Here is a 20,127-nt window from a genome sequence, read left to right as displayed (position 1 = left end):
TGGCTGATGTTATTCCATCGGGTAAGCATGCAAGAAGTGTAACAAGAGCAATTACTTCATTATGTAGCATGTAGTTCTGGCCTGTAGTGTGTGAATTAATTCATAACTGTTACAGTGTACAGTGTACGAGTACAAAACATCAATTACCTTGATAGTCAGGGAAAACAGGACGAATCCGTGCTATTTCTTCATCTGACAATTCGGTTAGAGTGGTTACCAGAGTGCCTTGGACAGTGTAGAGGCCGGGGAAGTCATCCACAGGGTATGCGTAACTGGGAATGTAGGACATGACCTGAAGCTCTCTGGGATTAACGTCTCTGGTTCCAATGCTGAAGGTGAGAACCCCTGACCTTTTGAGGGCCGTTGCTGCTGTCTGCACTTCATCTGTGGACCTTCCTCCCGACACAACAATCAGGAACTGTGGAACGCCATCTTCCCGTCGGCCTCCAGATTGTCTGGCCAGAACATCACGACTGACAAATTCAACTGCTCTTCCCAGGTTGCGCTGTCTGCCACCACGCTGTCTCAGTCCCTTGATTGCATTCAACACTCCTTCCTTGCTTGTGTGGGAATTGAGGTTAATATCAGCACTGGGGTTGTCACCATACTGCACCACGCCCACGCGGATCTTGTTTTCACCAATGTTGAGGTTTTCTACCACGTTCCGCACAAATTCCAAGATGATAGGAAACTCCCGGCCAACTCCATCAGAGCCATCGATGAGGAAAACGACATCCTTCTTAGGACCCTGGGCATCAGCTGAAAACAAAACAAAGCATCACATCCAAATGAGAAACTCGTAACTATAAAATTATACTGGGCAAAGACATTTCACAAAACAAACACACTATTTTACGTAATCACTCACGTTTGCTATTACCAAACGTTGTTGATACTCATTACAAGTACAATGTCAGCATGGATTTTGAGAATTGTACATAGTTTTTGCTTTTGAAATAATTCAAGTTATTTATGTTTTTGTTAGATAATACCTGTGAAGGTACAATTTCTTAACACAAGCTAAAAGTAAAGAGAGGAGCTTATTATAGTCCTAAGAGAACATAGGTGGCCATTAAGGCCACTTTCCTGATAAACTCATACACATACACTTAGTACCCCACTACCAGATGGTCAATTTATGTTTTTAAATGTGTACAAGGGATGCTGCTACTGTCTGAATAAAACAGTACACTGAACACTGTACGAAGGTGTGTGAAATAAATAAATGGATGGTGTATAGCATGCCATTCATTTGGAAGGAATGTCACATAACAGTACTTTCTAACCCAGTGACACATTAATTAATTAATCATGTTTATCCATTGCCACCTGCCATGATTCGAGGCAGTAAACATTTTAATTAGGCATGGCAAGGCATTAACTGGCTTCTGGATCTAGGGTCTGGATTATGATGGAATTTAAAAATGTACTATGCAATTTAGTTTGTGAGAATCAGCTTTCATTGAAAATCTAGACTTCAATGCAAGGTCCATAGACAAGTGTTTGGACATGTTCTATGTTGTGGGTACAAATACCAACAAACAACAGACACAAGAAATTTTATGTTGTAAATATGAACTGGAAATTGGTGGGTGATGCACCTTAGTCATAATATATTTGTAGCAAAATGAGACCCGAACACACTTACTACAGATCTAATTCTACCCTGTTTAATATAAAACACAAAAGACACATTGAGATGACTGCGCTCTGCTAGCTGCAACATGTTGTATTTTACAGACAGATGAGTCTATTGTGTAGTCAGGGTGCTTCTTCATATATCTTTTGTCTTTGATCACAGGATAGATATAGATGAAACACATTGGTTGGAAACCCAGTACCAATTTACAGAATTCCTCATCGGAAAGTGTAATTATATTAAGGCAGTGGTTGTGAGATGCTCGTTAAATTATGCCATCTGACTTAACTCTTGGGCTTATGATTAAATGTACTGTATGCCCAAGTGCATGTAAACCAAGGCTTGTTGTCTAACTAGATAAATTACCATTAAATTGGGAGACTAAGACTTGTCCCAGATAGCGGGAAATATGGTTTGGCTGCCTGATAATGCTCCTGGTAGTGTTATAAGTAGCATGACAGTAGCACCAACAAAATATATCTATGTTTAGCAGTTTTCCAATAAATGAATTTACATGTCACAAATAATTCTGTAAATATCTGCTCTGGATAGCATTATTAGCTAGTCTTGTGCTATTTTCTGCAAGAACTGATTGTTGTTTCACATAACCACATGCTAGTTTATGTTTCAAGGAGAGTCATGGAAAAATGTGAAATGTAAAATGATCCTGATTGTATTCAACTTCAGCATACTGTATATTTTGCCACTGTATACTTACTCCATCGTGATACTTCATTAAACTTGAGCTTGCATGACAGGATGTCGTTCATAACAGACAGTAAGATAGAAAGGCTACGCTTCCATAGGAAGGAATGTAGTGACTTGATGAACTGAATACCAAATATTAATGATCAAAAGACTTTCCACCATGTTGAACGAAAATATGGAAATTCTTATCAGGTGTATACTTACCATACACTTTGATAGAGAATTGATTTAATGTAGAAATGACATTCTGTAATTTGTCTGGAAGATCCCCAAAGTCATTGATGGCAAAGATATTGCTTGAATCCTTAGGGATCATGGAAATGGAGCTGACATCTGTTCCAATGCCTAAACTTACAACCCCATTTTGTTGCAAAGTCATAGCAGGTTGTGTGACACTGTCACTGGATGGTCCTCCAGTCAGCAAGATAAGAATCTGTGGGACACCTTCTTGTTGTCTGCTTCCACGAGAAGCAGTAAAGACGTTTTCTCTTACAAACTGGAGAGCTGCTCCGGTGTTGCGAGGATCTCCTCCCTTATGTCTCATGCCTCGTATCTTCTTGATGATACCGCCCATGGTCAAGTAGGAATTCAGTAAGGAGTGGACAAAAGCGTCACTGCTAAACTGGATAACAGCAACCCTGTCTCTGTTTTCAGCAACATTGAGATTTTCTGTGACTCTGCGAACAAAATCTCGAATGGCTGGGAATGCAAGGCGACTTCCGTCAGAGCCATCAATGAGAAAAACAACATCTCGTCGACTCATAGTAGATTGCACTGGGAAGAGCATAATATGGGATGTACGTATTACAACCAAGCACATTGCATACATCTTAGTGTGAAACTCAAGCATCTTTAAACTTTAAGTCTAAAGATGAAAAGAAGCAATGAAAGGTCTTCAAGAGATGTATAACCATGCCATGTTGTAAGAGAAGCAAAAAAATCATGATTACTTCATAAAAGTATCAAGCCTAATCACTGTATGAAACAATTTCCTGGTTGCCTTGAGTTTGTGAACATCATGATTATTACACCCAAACAAACAAACAACAATCACACACGCACACTTTGTTTGGACAGTTGAAGAAAGATATTCCTCTGAAAAGTGTTTCAAGGAATTTTGTTCTGTGTACTTCACTGCAACTACCTTGCTTCAACATACCTACCTGGAAATTGAACATACTCCTTGCATGAATTCCTTCAGCAAACATTTTTATCGCAAGTGACTGTATAGGCAAGGTACACATTTTGAAGTGTACTCCTGACAATCCCACCAAATAGCCTCTATAGAGTGATAACCCTGGTACACCAGTGAAGCTTGTATGCTTATAAGTAAGTAATTAACACAACTACCCTTTCAACATGATGGTTGAGGATGGAATTCACATGAATATTACCATAGCGAAACTTCTAGAACATGTTAATAAACAAGGCTTATAAAACTTTTCCATTGTTAACATTTACCAAGCCTCTTCAATGCTCATCATTTTAATGGCCAAGGGTAAACTGAAGTTTGACATGAAAAGAAGTATACAAAAAAGACACTAACTAAATTAAGTTATCTTACCCAATATAGTTGGTGTGGGAGAAGTGGTCACCTCTGTTACATCACTAATAACAGAGAGAATTTGCTCTTCAAATCTGGGAAGGTCTCTGAAGTCAGAAACTGACATGGTATAATTAGGTAGGAATGAAATTCTCTGCAATTCTCTGCTGTCTGAGGATTTGCTTCCAATAGAGTAGGCTTTTACTCCGACCTCCCTAAGACTAGAAGCTCCTGTGTCCACATTGTCAGAAGACCTTCCACCAGTCAGTAACATCAGTATCTGTGGTACACCTTCTTGCCGTCTGCTACCAGAGGAAGGAGAGAAGGCGCTGTCTCTCACGTACTGGAGAGCGGCCCCGGTGTTGAGGGGCCTGCCTCCTTTGTGCCTCAGAGCTCTCACAGCGTCAAGAGTGTCTTCCTTTCCTGAGTACGTATTCAGATAGAAATGGGCCTCTGGGTCTCTGCTGTATTGGACCACAGACACACGATCTCTGTTCTCCATCACATTTAGCTTCTCCACTACCCTCTGAACAAAGTCCTTCATAGCTGGGAATGCATTCCTAGTGTAATCAGAGCCATCCAGCAGGAATACAACATCCTTTCTAGGAGCGGCATCGTCAACTAGAAGGAAAACGACATGTTTAGCACGGAGCACACTTTGTTTTAGCACAGCAACCCCACTTGCCATTTAAAAAGGCCTACAAATGTTGGTGAGGGAAAGACGGCACTGAAGCAAACATTAAAGGGCTGGACAGTCGGAAAGATGTAAACATACCTATGACAGTTGGTGTCGTTGGTGTGACAGTTATGATAACATTTTCTACGGAATCGAGAAGTTGCTCCTGAACACTGGGGAGGTCACTGAAGTCAGACACTGAAAGTGCATTGGCAGGTTCTTTTGAAATCCTCTGCAATTCTCTACTGTCAGAGGTTCTGCTGCCAATGGTATAAATTTTGACTCCGAGCTCCCTTAGAGCAGAGGCTGGCGTGTCCACATTGTCATAAGACCTTCCACTGCTCAATAAAATCAGTATCTGTGGGACACCCTCCAGGCGTCTACTGCCAGAGGAATCAGTGAGGACACTGTCTCTCACGTACTGGAGGGCTGACCCGGTGTTGAGGGGTCGCCCTCCTTTGTGCCTCAGAGCTCTCACAGTTTCCAGAACCTCTTCCTTTGTGGTGTAGGTGTTCAGATAGAAATTAGCCTCAGGCTCTCGGCTGTACTGGACCACAGAAACGCGGTCTTTGCCTTCATCCAAATGCAGTTTCTCCACCACTCTCTGAACAAAGTCACGCATGGCGGGGAATCCATTCCTACTTCCGTCTGAACCGTCAAGCAGGAGTACGACATCTCTCTTGGCTGCACGGTCCTCGGCTATAGCAGATAAAGCATGTCAAAAGAGCAATCTAAGACTTTGCCAAGCACACACTTTGCAACTATCTCTACAGGCATCAAACCGTGTTTTGGCCCTAATGTCCTACTGAGTAGATAACTTAAAATGTTTTGCTTTCCGTCACTGGCACAACCACATTGTCTTACAGCCGGGACGACACAAGACACAACAGACACATGCGTTCTTACCTATGACTGTTGGTGTTATGGGAGTGGCCACCACTACTACAGTGCTCACGACAGAGAGAAGTTGCTCCTGAACACTCGGAAGGTCACTGAAGTCAGACACTGACAATGCGTAACTAGGGTCGTGTGAAATCCTCTGCAGTTCTCTGCTGTCAGAGTTCCTGTTTCCAATTGGAAGGATCTGCACTCCCAGCTCCTTCAGAGCCGAGGCTGGAGCGTCCACACCGTCAAAAGACCTTCCACCGCTAAGCAGGATCAGTATCTGTGGCACACCCTCCAAGCGTCTAGAACCGGAGGAGGCTGTGAACACGTTCTCCCTCACATACTGGAGAGCTGCACCAGTGTTGAGAGGCCGTCCTCCTTTATGTCTCAGACTTCTAACATTCTCAAGAACATCCTCCTTCCTTGAGTGGGTGTTCAGGTAGAAGTGGGCCACTGGGTCTCTGCTGTACTGGACCACAGAGACACGGTCTTTGCTCTCACCCACATTTAGTTTCTCCACCACTCTTTGAACAAAGTCAAGCACTGCTGGGAACACGTTTCTTGTTCCATCGGAACCATCCAGCATGAACACCACGTCCTTTTGGGGCATTCTTCTGTCAACTAAGGATATTGAAATGCACAGACATACACCCATATGAGAACTTTACCCTCCATAGTATGGAAAACCTACGAAAGCACTCAAATCTCTATCTTCTCACTAGGATGCCACTTTTCCCCTTCAACAGCAACCTGATTTAAGATATGTCTTGGTATGTAACACCCTGGCCTGACATAGCTGCTTTCTTTTTGATACATTGGGGCAGGTAGGAATATGTAAAAAAAAAAAAAACACAACCCACAGTCAAGCCAATTTGAAGAGATGAAGAACAATATGGTTAAATCAGTCTTACCTAAAACCGGTGGTGATGTTTGTGTTACCTCCAAGACAGCAGTGTTCACTGAGGCAAGGAATTGCTGTTGGACATTTGGCAGCTCCGAAAAGTCTGACACAGACTGGGCATAGTTGGGATAGGAGGCAATCTTCTCAACCTCTCGGCTGGAATTTTTGGTGCCAATAGCAAAGATCAAGACGCCACTCTCTTTGAGAGAGGTGGCTGGTGTGTCTACGTTATCGCTAGACCTCGCTCCGCTCAGCAGAATTAGGATTTGAGGAACACCCTCTTGCCGTCTGCTACCAGAGGAAGGAGAGAAGGCGCTGTCTCTCACGTACTGGAGAGCGGCCCCGGTGTTGAGGGGCCTGCCTCCTTTGTGCCTCAGAGCTCTCACAGCGTCAAGAGTGTCTTCCTTTCCTGAGTACGTATTCAGATAGAAATGGGCCTCTGGGTCTCTGCTGTATTGGACCACAGACACACGATCTCTGTTCTCCATCACATTTAGCTTCTCCACTACCCTCTGAACAAAGTCCTTCATAGCTGGGAATGCATTCCTAGTGTAATCAGAGCCATCCAGCAGGAATACAACATCCTTTCTAGGAGCGGCATCGTCAACTAGAAGGAAAACGACATGTTTAGCACGGAGCACACTTTGTTTTAGCACAGCAACCCCACTTGCCATTTAAAAAGGCCTACAAATGTTGGTGAGGGAAAGACGGCACTGAAGCAAACATTAAAGGGCTGGACAGTCGGAAAGATGTAAACATACCTATGACAGTTGGTGTCGTTGGTGTGACAGTTATGATAACATTTTCTACGGAATCGAGAAGTTGCTCCTGAACACTGGGGAGGTCACTGAAGTCAGACACTGAAAGTGCATTGGCAGGTTCTTTTGAAATCCTCTGCAATTCTCTACTGTCAGAGGTTCTGCTGCCAATGGTATAAATTTTGACTCCGAGCTCCCTTAGAGCAGAGGCTGGCGTGTCCACATTGTCATAAGACCTTCCACTGCTCAATAAAATCAGTATCTGTGGGACACCCTCCAGGCGTCTACTGCCAGAGGAATCAGTGAGGACACTGTCTCTCACGTACTGGAGGGCTGACCCGGTGTTGAGGGGTCGCCCTCCTTTGTGCCTCAGAGCTCTCACAGTTTCCAGAACCTCTTCCTTTGTGGTGTAGGTGTTCAGATAGAAATTAGCCTCAGGCTCTCGGCTGTACTGGACCACAGAAACGCGGTCTTTGCCTTCATCCAAATGCAGTTTCTCCACCACTCTCTGAACAAAGTCACGCATGGCGGGGAATCCATTCCTACTTCCGTCTGAACCGTCAAGCAGGAGTACGACATCTCTCTTGGCTGCACGGTCCTCGGCTATAGCAGATAAAGCATGTCAAAAGAGCAATCTAAGACTTTGCCAAGCACACACTTTGCAACTATCTCTACAGGCATCAAACCGTGTTTTGGCCCTAATGTCCTACTGAGTAGATAACTTAAAATGTTTTGCTTTCCGTCACTGGCACAACCACATTGTCTTACAGCCGGGACGACACAAGACACAACAGACACATGCGTTCTTACCTATGACTGTTGGTGTTATGGGAGTGGCCACCACTACTACAGTGCTCACGACAGAGAGAAGTTGCTCCTGAACACTCGGAAGGTCACTGAAGTCAGACACTGACAATGCGTAACTAGGGTCGTGTGAAATCCTCTGCAGTTCTCTGCTGTCAGAGTTCCTGTTTCCAATTGGAAGGATCTGCACTCCCAGCTCCTTCAGAGCCGAGGCTGGAGCGTCCACACCGTCAAAAGACCTTCCACCGCTAAGCAGGATCAGTATCTGTGGCACACCCTCCAAGCGTCTAGAACCGGAGGAGGCTGTGAACACGTTCTCCCTCACATACTGGAGAGCTGCACCAGTGTTGAGAGGCCGTCCTCCTTTATGTCTCAGACTTCTAACATTCTCAAGAACATCCTCCTTCCTTGAGTGGGTGTTCAGGTAGAAGTGGGCCACTGGGTCTCTGCTGTACTGGACCACAGAGACACGGTCTTTGCTCTCACCCACATTTAGTTTCTCCACCACTCTTTGAACAAAGTCAAGCACTGCTGGGAACACGTTTCTTGTTCCATCGGAACCATCCAGCATGAACACCACGTCCTTTTGGGGCATTCTTCTGTCAACTAAGGATATTGAAATGCACAGACATACACCCATATGAGAACTTTACCCTCCATAGTATGGAAAACCTACGAAAGCACTCAAATCTCTATCTTCTCACTAGGATGCCACTTTTCCCCTTCAACAGCAACCTGATTTAAGATATGTCTTGGTATGTAACACCCTGGCCTGACATAGCTGCTTTCTTTTTGATACATTGGGGCAGGTAGGAATATGTAAAAAAAAAAAAACACAACCCACAGTCAAGCCAATTTGAAGAGATGAAGAACAATATGGTTAAATCAGTCTTACCTAAAACCGGTGGTGATGTTTGTGTTACCTCCAAGACAGCAGTGTTCACTGAGGCAAGGAATTGCTGTTGGACATTTGGCAGCTCCGAAAAGTCTGACACAGACTGGGCATAGTTGGGATAGGAGGCAATCTTCTCAACCTCTCGGCTGGAATTTTTGGTGCCAATAGCAAAGATCAAGACGCCACTCTCTTTGAGAGAGGTGGCTGGTGTGTCTACGTTATCGCTAGACCTCGCTCCGCTCAGCAGAATTAGGATTTGAGGAACACCCTCTTGCCGTCTGCTACCAGAGGAAGGAGAGAAGGCGCTGTCTCTCACGTACTGGAGAGCGGCCCCGGTGTTGAGGGGCCTGCCTCCTTTGTGCCTCAGAGCTCTCACAGCGTCAAGAGTGTCTTCCTTTCCTGAGTACGTATTCAGATAGAAATGGGCCTCTGGGTCTCTGCTGTATTGGACCACAGACACACGATCTCTGTTCTCCATCACATTTAGCTTCTCCACTACCCTCTGAACAAAGTCCTTCATAGCTGGGAATGCATTCCTAGTGTAATCAGAGCCATCCAGCAGGAATACAACATCCTTTCTAGGAGCGGCATCGTCAACTAGAAGGAAAACGACATGTTTAGCACGGAGCACACTTTGTTTTAGCACAGCAACCCCACTTGCCATTTAAAAAGGCCTACAAATGTTGGTGAGGGAAAGACGGCACTGAAGCAAACATTAAAGGGCTGGACAGTCGGAAAGATGTAAACATACCTATGACAGTTGGTGTCGTTGGTGTGACAGTTATGATAACATTTTCTACGGAATCGAGAAGTTGCTCCTGAACACTGGGGAGGTCACTGAAGTCAGACACTGAAAGTGCATTGGCAGGTTCTTTTGAAATCCTCTGCAATTCTCTACTGTCAGAGGTTCTGCTGCCAATGGTATAAATTTTGACTCCGAGCTCCCTTAGAGCAGAGGCTGGCGTGTCCACATTGTCATAAGACCTTCCACTGCTCAATAAAATCAGTATCTGTGGGACACCCTCCAGGCGTCTACTGCCAGAGGAATCAGTGAGGACACTGTCTCTCACGTACTGGAGGGCTGACCCGGTGTTGAGGGGTCGCCCTCCTTTGTGCCTCAGAGCTCTCACAGTTTCCAGAACCTCTTCCTTTGTGGTGTAGGTGTTCAGATAGAAATTAGCCTCAGGCTCTCGGCTGTACTGGACCACAGAAACGCGGTCTTTGCCTTCATCCAAATGCAGTTTCTCCACCACTCTCTGAACAAAGTCACGCATGGCGGGGAATCCATTCCTACTTCCGTCTGAACCGTCAAGCAGGAGTACGACATCTCTCTTGGCTGCACGGTCCTCGGCTATAGCAGATAAAGCATGTCAAAAGAGCAATCTAAGACTTTGCCAAGCACACACTTTGCAACTATCTCTACAGGCATCAAACCGTGTTTTGGCCCTAATGTCCTACTGAGTAGATAACTTAAAATGTTTTGCTTTCCGTCACTGGCACAACCACATTGTCTTACAGCCGGGACGACACAAGACACAACAGACACATGCGTTCTTACCTATGACTGTTGGTGTTATGGGAGTGGCCACCACTACTACAGTGCTCACGACAGAGAGAAGTTGCTCCTGAACACTCGGAAGGTCACTGAAGTCAGACACTGACAATGCGTAACTAGGGTCGTGTGAAATCCTCTGCAGTTCTCTGCTGTCAGAGTTCCTGTTTCCAATTGGAAGGATCTGCACTCCCAGCTCCTTCAGAGCCGAGGCTGGAGCGTCCACACCGTCAAAAGACCTTCCACCGCTAAGCAGGATCAGTATCTGTGGCACACCCTCCAAGCGTCTAGAACCGGAGGAGGCTGTGAACACGTTCTCCCTCACATACTGGAGAGCTGCACCAGTGTTGAGAGGCCGTCCTCCTTTATGTCTCAGACTTCTAACATTCTCAAGAACATCCTCCTTCCTTGAGTGGGTGTTCAGGTAGAAGTGGGCCACTGGGTCTCTGCTGTACTGGACCACAGAGACACGGTCTTTGCTCTCACCCACATTTAGTTTCTCCACCACTCTTTGAACAAAGTCAAGCACTGCTGGGAACACGTTTCTTGTTCCATCGGAACCATCCAGCATGAACACCACGTCCTTTTGGGGCATTCTTCTGTCAACTAAGGATATTGAAATGCACAGACATACACCCATATGAGAACTTTACCCTCCATAGTATGGAAAACCTACGAAAGCACTCAAATCTCTATCTTCTCACTAGGATGCCACTTTTCCCCTTCAACAGCAACCTGATTTAAGATATGTCTTGGTATGTAACACCCTGGCCTGACATAGCTGCTTTCTTTTTGATACATTGGGGCAGGTAGGAATATGTAAAAAAAAAAAAAACACAACCCACAGTCAAGCCAATTTGAAGAGATGAAGAACAATATGGTTAAATCAGTCTTACCTAAAACCGGTGGTGATGTTTGTGTTACCTCCAAGACAGCAGTGTTCACTGAGGCAAGGAATTGCTGTTGGACATTTGGCAGCTCCGAAAAGTCTGACACAGACTGGGCATAGTTGGGATAGGAGGCAATCTTCTCAACCTCTCGGCTGGAATTTTTGGTGCCAATAGCAAAGATCAAGACGCCACTCTCTTTGAGAGAGGTGGCTGGTGTGTCTACGTTATCGCTAGACCTCGCTCCGCTCAGCAGAATTAGGATTTGAGGAACACCCTCTTGCCGTCTGCTACCAGAGGAAGGAGAGAAGGCGCTGTCTCTCACGTACTGGAGAGCGGCCCCGGTGTTGAGGGGCCTGCCTCCTTTGTGCCTCAGAGCTCTCACAGCGTCAAGAGTGTCTTCCTTTCCTGAGTACGTATTCAGATAGAAATGGGCCTCTGGGTCTCTGCTGTATTGGACCACAGACACACGATCTCTGTTCTCCATCACATTTAGCTTCTCCACTACCCTCTGAACAAAGTCCTTCATAGCTGGGAATGCATTCCTAGTGTAATCAGAGCCATCCAGCAGGAATACAACATCCTTTCTAGGAGCGGCATCGTCAACTAGAAGGAAAACGACATGTTTAGCACGGAGCACACTTTGTTTTAGCACAGCAACCCCACTTGCCATTTAAAAAGGCCTACAAATGTTGGTGAGGGAAAGACGGCACTGAAGCAAACATTAAAGGGCTGGACAGTCGGAAAGATGTAAACATACCTATGACAGTTGGTGTCGTTGGTGTGACAGTTATGATAACATTTTCTACGGAATCGAGAAGTTGCTCCTGAACACTGGGGAGGTCACTGAAGTCAGACACTGAAAGTGCATTGGCAGGTTCTTTTGAAATCCTCTGCAATTCTCTACTGTCAGAGGTTCTGCTGCCAATGGTATAAATTTTGACTCCGAGCTCCCTTAGAGCAGAGGCTGGCGTGTCCACATTGTCATAAGACCTTCCACTGCTCAATAAAATCAGTATCTGTGGGACACCCTCCAGGCGTCTACTGCCAGAGGAATCAGTGAGGACACTGTCTCTCACGTACTGGAGGGCTGACCCGGTGTTGAGGGGTCGCCCTCCTTTGTGCCTCAGAGCTCTCACAGTTTCCAGAACCTCTTCCTTTGTGGTGTAGGTGTTCAGATAGAAATTAGCCTCAGGCTCTCGGCTGTACTGGACCACAGAAACGCGGTCTTTGCCTTCATCCAAATGCAGTTTCTCCACCACTCTCTGAACAAAGTCACGCATGGCGGGGAATCCATTCCTACTTCCGTCTGAACCGTCAAGCAGGAGTACGACATCTCTCTTGGCTGCACGGTCCTCGGCTATAGCAGATAAAGCATGTCAAAAGAGCAATCTAAGACTTTGCCAAGCACACACTTTGCAACTATCTCTACAGGCATCAAACCGTGTTTTGGCCCTAATGTCCTACTGAGTAGATAACTTAAAATGTTTTGCTTTCCGTCACTGGCACAACCACATTGTCTTACAGCCGGGACGACACAAGACACAACAGACACATGCGTTCTTACCTATGACTGTTGGTGTTATGGGAGTGGCCACCACTACTACAGTGCTCACGACAGAGAGAAGTTGCTCCTGAACACTCGGAAGGTCACTGAAGTCAGACACTGACAATGCGTAACTAGGGTCGTGTGAAATCCTCTGCAGTTCTCTGCTGTCAGAGTTCCTGTTTCCAATTGGAAGGATCTGCACTCCCAGCTCCTTCAGAGCCGAGGCTGGAGCGTCCACACCGTCAAAAGACCTTCCACCGCTAAGCAGGATCAGTATCTGTGGCACACCCTCCAAGCGTCTAGAACCGGAGGAGGCTGTGAACACGTTCTCCCTCACATACTGGAGAGCTGCACCAGTGTTGAGAGGCCGTCCTCCTTTATGTCTCAGACTTCTAACATTCTCAAGAACATCCTCCTTCCTTGAGTGGGTGTTCAGGTAGAAGTGGGCCACTGGGTCTCTGCTGTACTGGACCACAGAGACACGGTCTTTGCTCTCACCCACATTTAGTTTCTCCACCACTCTTTGAACAAAGTCAAGCACTGCTGGGAACACGTTTCTTGTTCCATCGGAACCATCCAGCATGAACACCACGTCCTTTTGGGGCATTCTTCTGTCAACTAAGGATATTGAAATGCACAGACATACACCCATATGAGAACTTTACCCTCCATAGTATGGAAAACCTACGAAAGCACTCAAATCTCTATCTTCTCACTAGGATGCCACTTTTCCCCTTCAACAGCAACCTGATTTAAGATATGTCTTGGTATGTAACACCCTGGCCTGACATAGCTGCTTTCTTTTTGATACATTGGGGCAGGTAGGAATATGTAAAAAAAAAAAAAACACAACCCACAGTCAAGCCAATTTGAAGAGATGAAGAACAATATGGTTAAATCAGTCTTACCTAAAACCGGTGGTGATGTTTGTGTTACCTCCAAGACAGCAGTGTTCACTGAGGCAAGGAATTGCTGTTGGACATTTGGCAGCTCCGAAAAGTCTGACACAGACTGGGCATAGTTGGGATAGGAGGCAATCTTCTCAACCTCTCGGCTGGAATTTTTGGTGCCAATAGCAAAGATCAAGACGCCACTCTCTTTGAGAGAGGTGGCTGGTGTGTCTACGTTATCGCTAGACCTCGCTCCGCTCAGCAGAATTAGGATTTGAGGAACACCCTCTTGCCGTCTGCTACCAGAGGAAGGAGAGAAGGCGCTGTCTCTCACGTACTGGAGAGCGGCCCCGGTGTTGAGGGGCCTGCCTCCTTTGTGCCTCAGAGCTCTCACAGCGTCAAGAGTGTCTTCCTTTCCTGAGTACGTATTCAGATAGAAATGGGCCTCTGGGTCTCTGCTGTATTGGACCACAGACACACGATCTCTGTTCTCCATCACATTTAGCTTCTCCACTACCCTCTGAACAAAGTCCTTCATAGCTGGGAATGCATTCCTAGTGTAATCAGAGCCATCCAGCAGGAATACAACATCCTTTCTAGGAGCGGCATCGTCAACTAGAAGGAAAACGACATGTTTAGCACGGAGCACACTTTGTTTTAGCACAGCAACCCCACTTGCCATTTAAAAAGGCCTACAAATGTTGGTGAGGGAAAGACGGCACTGAAGCAAACATTAAAGGGCTGGACAGTCGGAAAGATGTAAACATACCTATGACAGTTGGTGTCGTTGGTGTGACAGTTATGATAACATTTTCTACGGAATCGAGAAGTTGCTCCTGAACACTGGGGAGGTCACTGAAGTCAGACACTGAAAGTGCATTGGCAGGTTCTTTTGAAATCCTCTGCAATTCTCTACTGTCAGAGGTTCTGCTGCCAATGGTATAAATTTTGACTCCGAGCTCCCTTAGAGCAGAGGCTGGCGTGTCCACATTGTCATAAGACCTTCCACTGCTCAATAAAATCAGTATCTGTGGGACACCCTCCAGGCGTCTACTGCCAGAGGAATCAGTGAGGACACTGTCTCTCACGTACTGGAGGGCTGACCCGGTGTTGAGGGGTCGCCCTCCTTTGTGCCTCAGAGCTCTCACAGTTTCCAGAACCTCTTCCTTTGTGGTGTAGGTGTTCAGATAGAAATTAGCCTCAGGCTCTCGGCTGTACTGGACCACAGAAACGCGGTCTTTGCCTTCATCCAAATGCAGTTTCTCCACCACTCTCTGAACAAAGTCACGCATGGCGGGGAATCCATTCCTACTTCCGTCTGAACCGTCAAGCAGGAGTACGACATCTCTCTTGGCTGCACGGTCCTCGGCTATAGCAGATAAAGCATGTCAAAAGAGCAATCTAAGACTTTGCCAAGCACACACTTTGCAACTATCTCTACAGGCATCAAACCGTGTTTTGGCCCTAATGTCCTACTGAGTAGATAACTTAAAATGTTTTGCTTTCCGTCACTGGCACAACCACATTGTCTTACAGCCGGGACGACACAAGACACAACAGACACATGCGTTCTTACCTATGACTGTTGGTGTTATGGGAGTGGCCACCACTACTACAGTGCTCACGACAGAGAGAAGTTGCTCCTGAACACTCGGAAGGTCACTGAAGTCAGACACTGACAATGCGTAACTAGGGTCGTGTGAAATCCTCTGCAGTTCTCTGCTGTCAGAGTTCCTGTTTCCAATTGGAAGGATCTGCACTCCCAGCTCCTTCAGAGCCGAGGCTGGAGCGTCCACACCGTCAAAAGACCTTCCACCGCTAAGCAGGATCAGTATCTGTGGCACACCCTCCAAGCGTCTAGAACCGGAGGAGGCTGTGAACACGTTCTCCCTCACATACTGGAGAGCTGCACCAGTGTTGAGAGGCCGTCCTCCTTTATGTCTCAGACTTCTAACATTCTCAAGAACATCCTCCTTCCTTGAGTGGGTGTTCAGGTAGAAGTGGGCCACTGGGTCTCTGCTGTACTGGACCACAGAGACACGGTCTTTGCTCTCACCCACATTTAGTTTCTCCACCACTCTTTGAACAAAGTCAAGCACTGCTGGGAACACGTTTCTTGTTCCATCGGAACCATCCAGCATGAACACCACGTCCTTTTGGGGCATTCTTCTGTCAACTAAGGATATTGAAATGCACAGACATACACCCATATGAGAACTTTACCCTCCATAGTATGGAAAACCTACGAAAGCACTCAAATCTCTATCTTCTCACTAGGATGCCACTTTTCCCCTTCAACAGCAACCTGATTTAAGATATGTCTTGGTATGTAACACCCTGGCCTGACATAGCTGCTTTCTTTTTGATACATTGGGGCAGGTAGGAATATGTAAAAAAAAAAAAAACACAACCCACAGTCAAGCCAATTTGAAGAGATGAAGAACAATATGGTTAAATCAGTCTTACCTAAAACCGGTGGTGATGTTTGTGTTACCTCCAAGACAGCAGTGTTCACTGAGGCAAGGAATTGCTGTTGGACATTTGGCAGCTCCGAAAAGTCTGACACAGACTGGGCATAGTTGGGATAGGAGGCAATCTTCTCAACCTCTCGGCTGGAATTTTTGGTGCCAATAGCAAAGATCAAGACGCCACTCTCTTTGAGAGAGGTGGCTGGTGTGTCTACGTTATCGCTAGACCTCGCTCCGCTCAGCAGAATTAGGATTTGAGGAACACCCTCTTGCCGTCTGCTACCAGAGGAAGGAGAGAAGGCGCTGTCTCTCACGTACTGGAGAGCGGCCCCGGTGTTGAGGGGCCTGCCTCCTTTGTGCCTCAGAGCTCTCACAGCGTCAAGAGTGTCTTCCTTTCCTGAGTACGTATTCAGATAGAAATGGGCCTCTGGGTCTCTGCTGTATTGGACCACAGACACACGATCTCTGTTCTCCATCACATTTAGCTTCTCCACTACCCTCTGAACAAAGTCCTTCATAGCTGGGAATGCATTCCTAGTGTAATCAGAGCCATCCAGCAGGAATACAACATCCTTTCTAGGAGCGGCATCGTCAACTAGAAGGAAAACGACATGTTTAGCACGGAGCACACTTTGTTTTAGCACAGCAACCCCACTTGCCATTTAAAAAGGCCTACAAATGTTGGTGAGGGAAAGACGGCACTGAAGCAAACATTAAAGGGCTGGACAGTCGGAAAGATGTAAACATACCTATGACAGTTGGTGTCGTTGGTGTGACAGTTATGATAACATTTTCTACGGAATCGAGAAGTTGCTCCTGAACACTGGGGAGGTCACTGAAGTCAGACACTGAAAGTGCATTGGCAGGTTCTTTTGAAATCCTCTGCAATTCTCTACTGTCAGAGGTTCTGCTGCCAATGGTATAAATTTTGACTCCGAGCTCCCTTAGAGCAGAGGCTGGCGTGTCCACATTGTCATAAGACCTTCCACTGCTCAATAAAATCAGTATCTGTGGGACACCCTCCAGGCGTCTACTGCCAGAGGAATCAGTGAGGACACTGTCTCTCACGTACTGGAGGGCTGACCCGGTGTTGAGGGGTCGCCCTCCTTTGTGCCTCAGAGCTCTCACAGTTTCCAGAACCTCTTCCTTTGTGGTGTAGGTGTTCAGATAGAAATTAGCCTCAGGCTCTCGGCTGTACTGGACCACAGAAACGCGGTCTTTGCCTTCATCCAAATGCAGTTTCTCCACCACTCTCTGAACAAAGTCACGCATGGCGGGGAATCCATTCCTACTTCCGTCTGAACCGTCAAGCAGGAGTACGACATCTCTCTTGGCTGCACGGTCCTCGGCTATAGCAGATAAAGCATGTCAAAAGAGCAATCTAAGACTCTGCCATGCACACACTTCACAAATAACTACACAGGCATCAAAGCGTGTTTTGGCCCTAGTGTCCAACTGAGTAGATAACTTAAAATGTTTTGTTGTCCATCAATGGCACAACCACATTGTCTTACAGCAGGGACGACACAAGACACAACAGACACATGCGTTCTTACCTATGACTGTTGGTGTTATGGGAGTGGCCACCACTACTACAGTGCTCACGACAGAGAGAAGTTGCTCCTGAACACTCGGAAGGTCACTGAAGTCAGACACTGACAATACGTAACTAGGGTCGTGTGAAATCCTCTGCAGTTCTCTGCTGTCAGAGTTCCTGTTTCCAATTGGAAGGATCTGCACTCCGAGCTCCTTCAGAGCAGAGGCTGGAGCGTCTACACCGTCAAAAGACCTTCCACCGCTAAGCAGGATCAGTATCTGTGGCACACCCTCTAAGCGTCTAGAACCGGAGGAGGCTGTGAACACGTTCTCCCTCACATACTGGAGAGCTGCACCAGTGTTGAGAGGCCTTCCTCCTTTATGTCTCAGACTTCTAATATTCTCAAGAACATCCTCCTTCCTTGAGTGGGTGTTCAGGTAGAAGTGGGCCACTGGGTCTCTGTTGTACTGGACCACAGAGACACGGTCTTTGCTCTCACCCACATTTAGTTTCTCCACCACTCTTTGAACAAAGTCAAGCACTGCTGGGAACACGTTTCTTGTTCCATCGGAACCATCCAGCATGAACACCACGTCTCTTTGGGGCATTCTTCTGTCAACTAAGGATATTGAAATGCACAGACACACCCATATTAGAACGTTACCCTCCAGAGTATGGAAAACAAACGTAAGCACTCAAATCTCTATCTTCTCACTAGGATGCCACTTTTCCCCTTCAACAGCAACCTGATTTAAGATATGTCTTGGCATGTAACACCCTGGCCTGACATAGCTGCTTTCTTTTTGATACATTGGGGCAGGAAAAAATATATAAAAAAAATAAAACACAACCCACAGTCAAGCCAATCTAAAAAGATGAAGAACAATATGGTTAAATCAGTCTTACCTAAAACCGGTGGTGATGTTTGTGTTACCTCCAAGACAGCAGTGTTCACTGAGGCAAGGAATTCCTGTTGGACATTTGGCAGCTCCGAAAAGTCTGACACAGACTGGGTATAGTTGGGATAAGAGGCAATCTTCTCAACCTCTCGGCTGGAATTTTTGGTGCCAATAGCAAAGATTAAGACGCCACTCTCTTTGAGAGAGGTGGCTGGTGTGTCTACGTTATCGCTAGACCTTGCTCCGCTCAGCAGAATTAGGATTTGAGGAACACCCTCTTGCCGTCTGCTACCAGAGGAAGGAGAGAAGGCGCTGTCTCTCACGTACTGGAGAGCGGCCCCGGTGTTGAGGGGCCTGCCTCCTTTGTGCCTCAGAGCTCTCACAGCGTCAAGAGTGTCTTCCTTTCTTGTGTATGTATTCAAATAGAAATGGGCCTCTGGGTCTCTGCTGTATTGGACCACAGACACACGATCTCTGTTCTCCATCACATTTAGCTTCTCCACTACCCTCTGAACAAAGTCCTTCATAGCTGGGAATAAATTCCTAGTGTAATCAGAGCCATCCAGCAGGAATACAACATCCTTTCTAGGAGCGGCATGGTCAACTAGAAGGAAAACGACATGTTTAGCACGGAGCACACTTTGTTTTAGCACAGCAACCCCACTTGCCATTCCTCAGATCGTTTCTTACACACAAATGAAAGGACATGGCTCCTTCAAACCCATCCCCTTTTCCTCACCCACCCCCACAATTTTTGCCTGCCTTCATCCCCTGGATATTTCTATTCAACTCCAATTAAACGTCTTTGCGTTAGAATTTAAAAAACGCCTACAAATGTTGGTGAGGGAATGACGGCACTGAAGCAAACCTTAAAGGGCTGGACAATCGTAAAGATGTAAACATACCTATGACAGTTGGTGTTGTTGGTGTGACAGTGATGACAACATTTTCTACGGAATCGAGAAGTTGCTCCTGAACACTGGGGAGGTCACTGAAGTCAGACACTGAAAGTGCATTGCCAGGCTCTTTTGAAATCCTCTGCAATTCTCTACTGTCAGAGTTTCTGCTGCCAATTGTATACATTTTCACTCCGAGCTCCCTAAGAGCAGAGGCTGGCGTGTCCACATTGTCATTAGACCTTCCACTGCTCAGTAAAATCAGTATCTGTGGGACACCCTCCAGGCGTCTACTGCCAGAGGAATCAGTGAGGACACTGTCTCTCACGTACTGGAGGGCTGACCCGGTGTTGAGGGGTCTCCCTCCTTTGTGCTTAAGATTGCGGACAGTTTCCAGAACCTCTTCCTTTGTGGTGTAGGTGTTCAGATAGAAATTAGCCTCAGGCTCTCGGCTGTACTGGACCACAGAAAGGCGGTCTTTGCCTTGATCCATATGGAGTTTCTCCACCACTCTCTGAACAAAGTCACGCATGGCGGGGAATCCATTCCTACTTCCGTCTGAACCGTCAAGCAGGAGTACGACGTCTCTCCTTGCAGCACGGCCCTCGACTATAGCAGATAAAGCATGTCAAAAGAGCAA

The 20,127-nt window shown here is 46.4% G+C and overlaps 1 protein-coding gene across 1 annotated transcript in view; it reads right to left on the bottom strand.

The window, feature by feature from the left end:
• col6a3 (collagen, type VI, alpha 3) overlaps positions 1–20,111 on the bottom strand; it is a 42,527-nt gene extending 22,416 nt beyond the window's left edge. The window contains exons 1-22 of the mRNA XM_031577964.2: positions 19,497–20,111; positions 18,599–19,195; positions 17,712–18,311; positions 16,905–17,504; positions 16,154–16,750; positions 15,264–15,863; positions 14,457–15,056; positions 13,706–14,302; positions 12,816–13,415; positions 12,009–12,608; positions 11,258–11,854; positions 10,368–10,967; positions 9,561–10,160; positions 8,810–9,406; positions 7,921–8,520; positions 7,114–7,713; positions 6,363–6,959; positions 5,473–6,072; positions 4,666–5,265; positions 3,912–4,511; positions 2,507–3,121; positions 148–759 (exon numbers count right to left, since the gene is read on the bottom strand). Of these exons, the coding sequence (XP_031433824.1) occupies positions 148–759; positions 2,507–3,121; positions 3,912–4,511; positions 4,666–5,265; positions 5,473–6,072; positions 6,363–6,959; positions 7,114–7,713; positions 7,921–8,520; positions 8,810–9,406; positions 9,561–10,160; positions 10,368–10,967; positions 11,258–11,854; positions 12,009–12,608; positions 12,816–13,415; positions 13,706–14,302; positions 14,457–15,056; positions 15,264–15,863; positions 16,154–16,750; positions 16,905–17,504; positions 17,712–18,311; positions 18,599–19,195; positions 19,497–20,019 (13,132 nt within the window). The 5' untranslated portion in view covers positions 20,020–20,111. The remainder of the gene's footprint in view (positions 1–147; positions 760–2,506; positions 3,122–3,911; positions 4,512–4,665; positions 5,266–5,472; positions 6,073–6,362; positions 6,960–7,113; positions 7,714–7,920; positions 8,521–8,809; positions 9,407–9,560; positions 10,161–10,367; positions 10,968–11,257; positions 11,855–12,008; positions 12,609–12,815; positions 13,416–13,705; positions 14,303–14,456; positions 15,057–15,263; positions 15,864–16,153; positions 16,751–16,904; positions 17,505–17,711; positions 18,312–18,598; positions 19,196–19,496) is intronic.
• Between the last annotated feature and the right edge of the window lie 16 nt (positions 20,112–20,127).

Source organism: Clupea harengus, chromosome 2 (assembly GCF_900700415.2).
Source record: "Clupea harengus chromosome 2, Ch_v2.0.2, whole genome shotgun sequence".
Taxonomy (NCBI): Eukaryota; Metazoa; Chordata; class Actinopteri; order Clupeiformes; family Clupeidae; genus Clupea; species Clupea harengus.
This window is presented reverse-complemented; position numbering and strand designations above follow the sequence as displayed.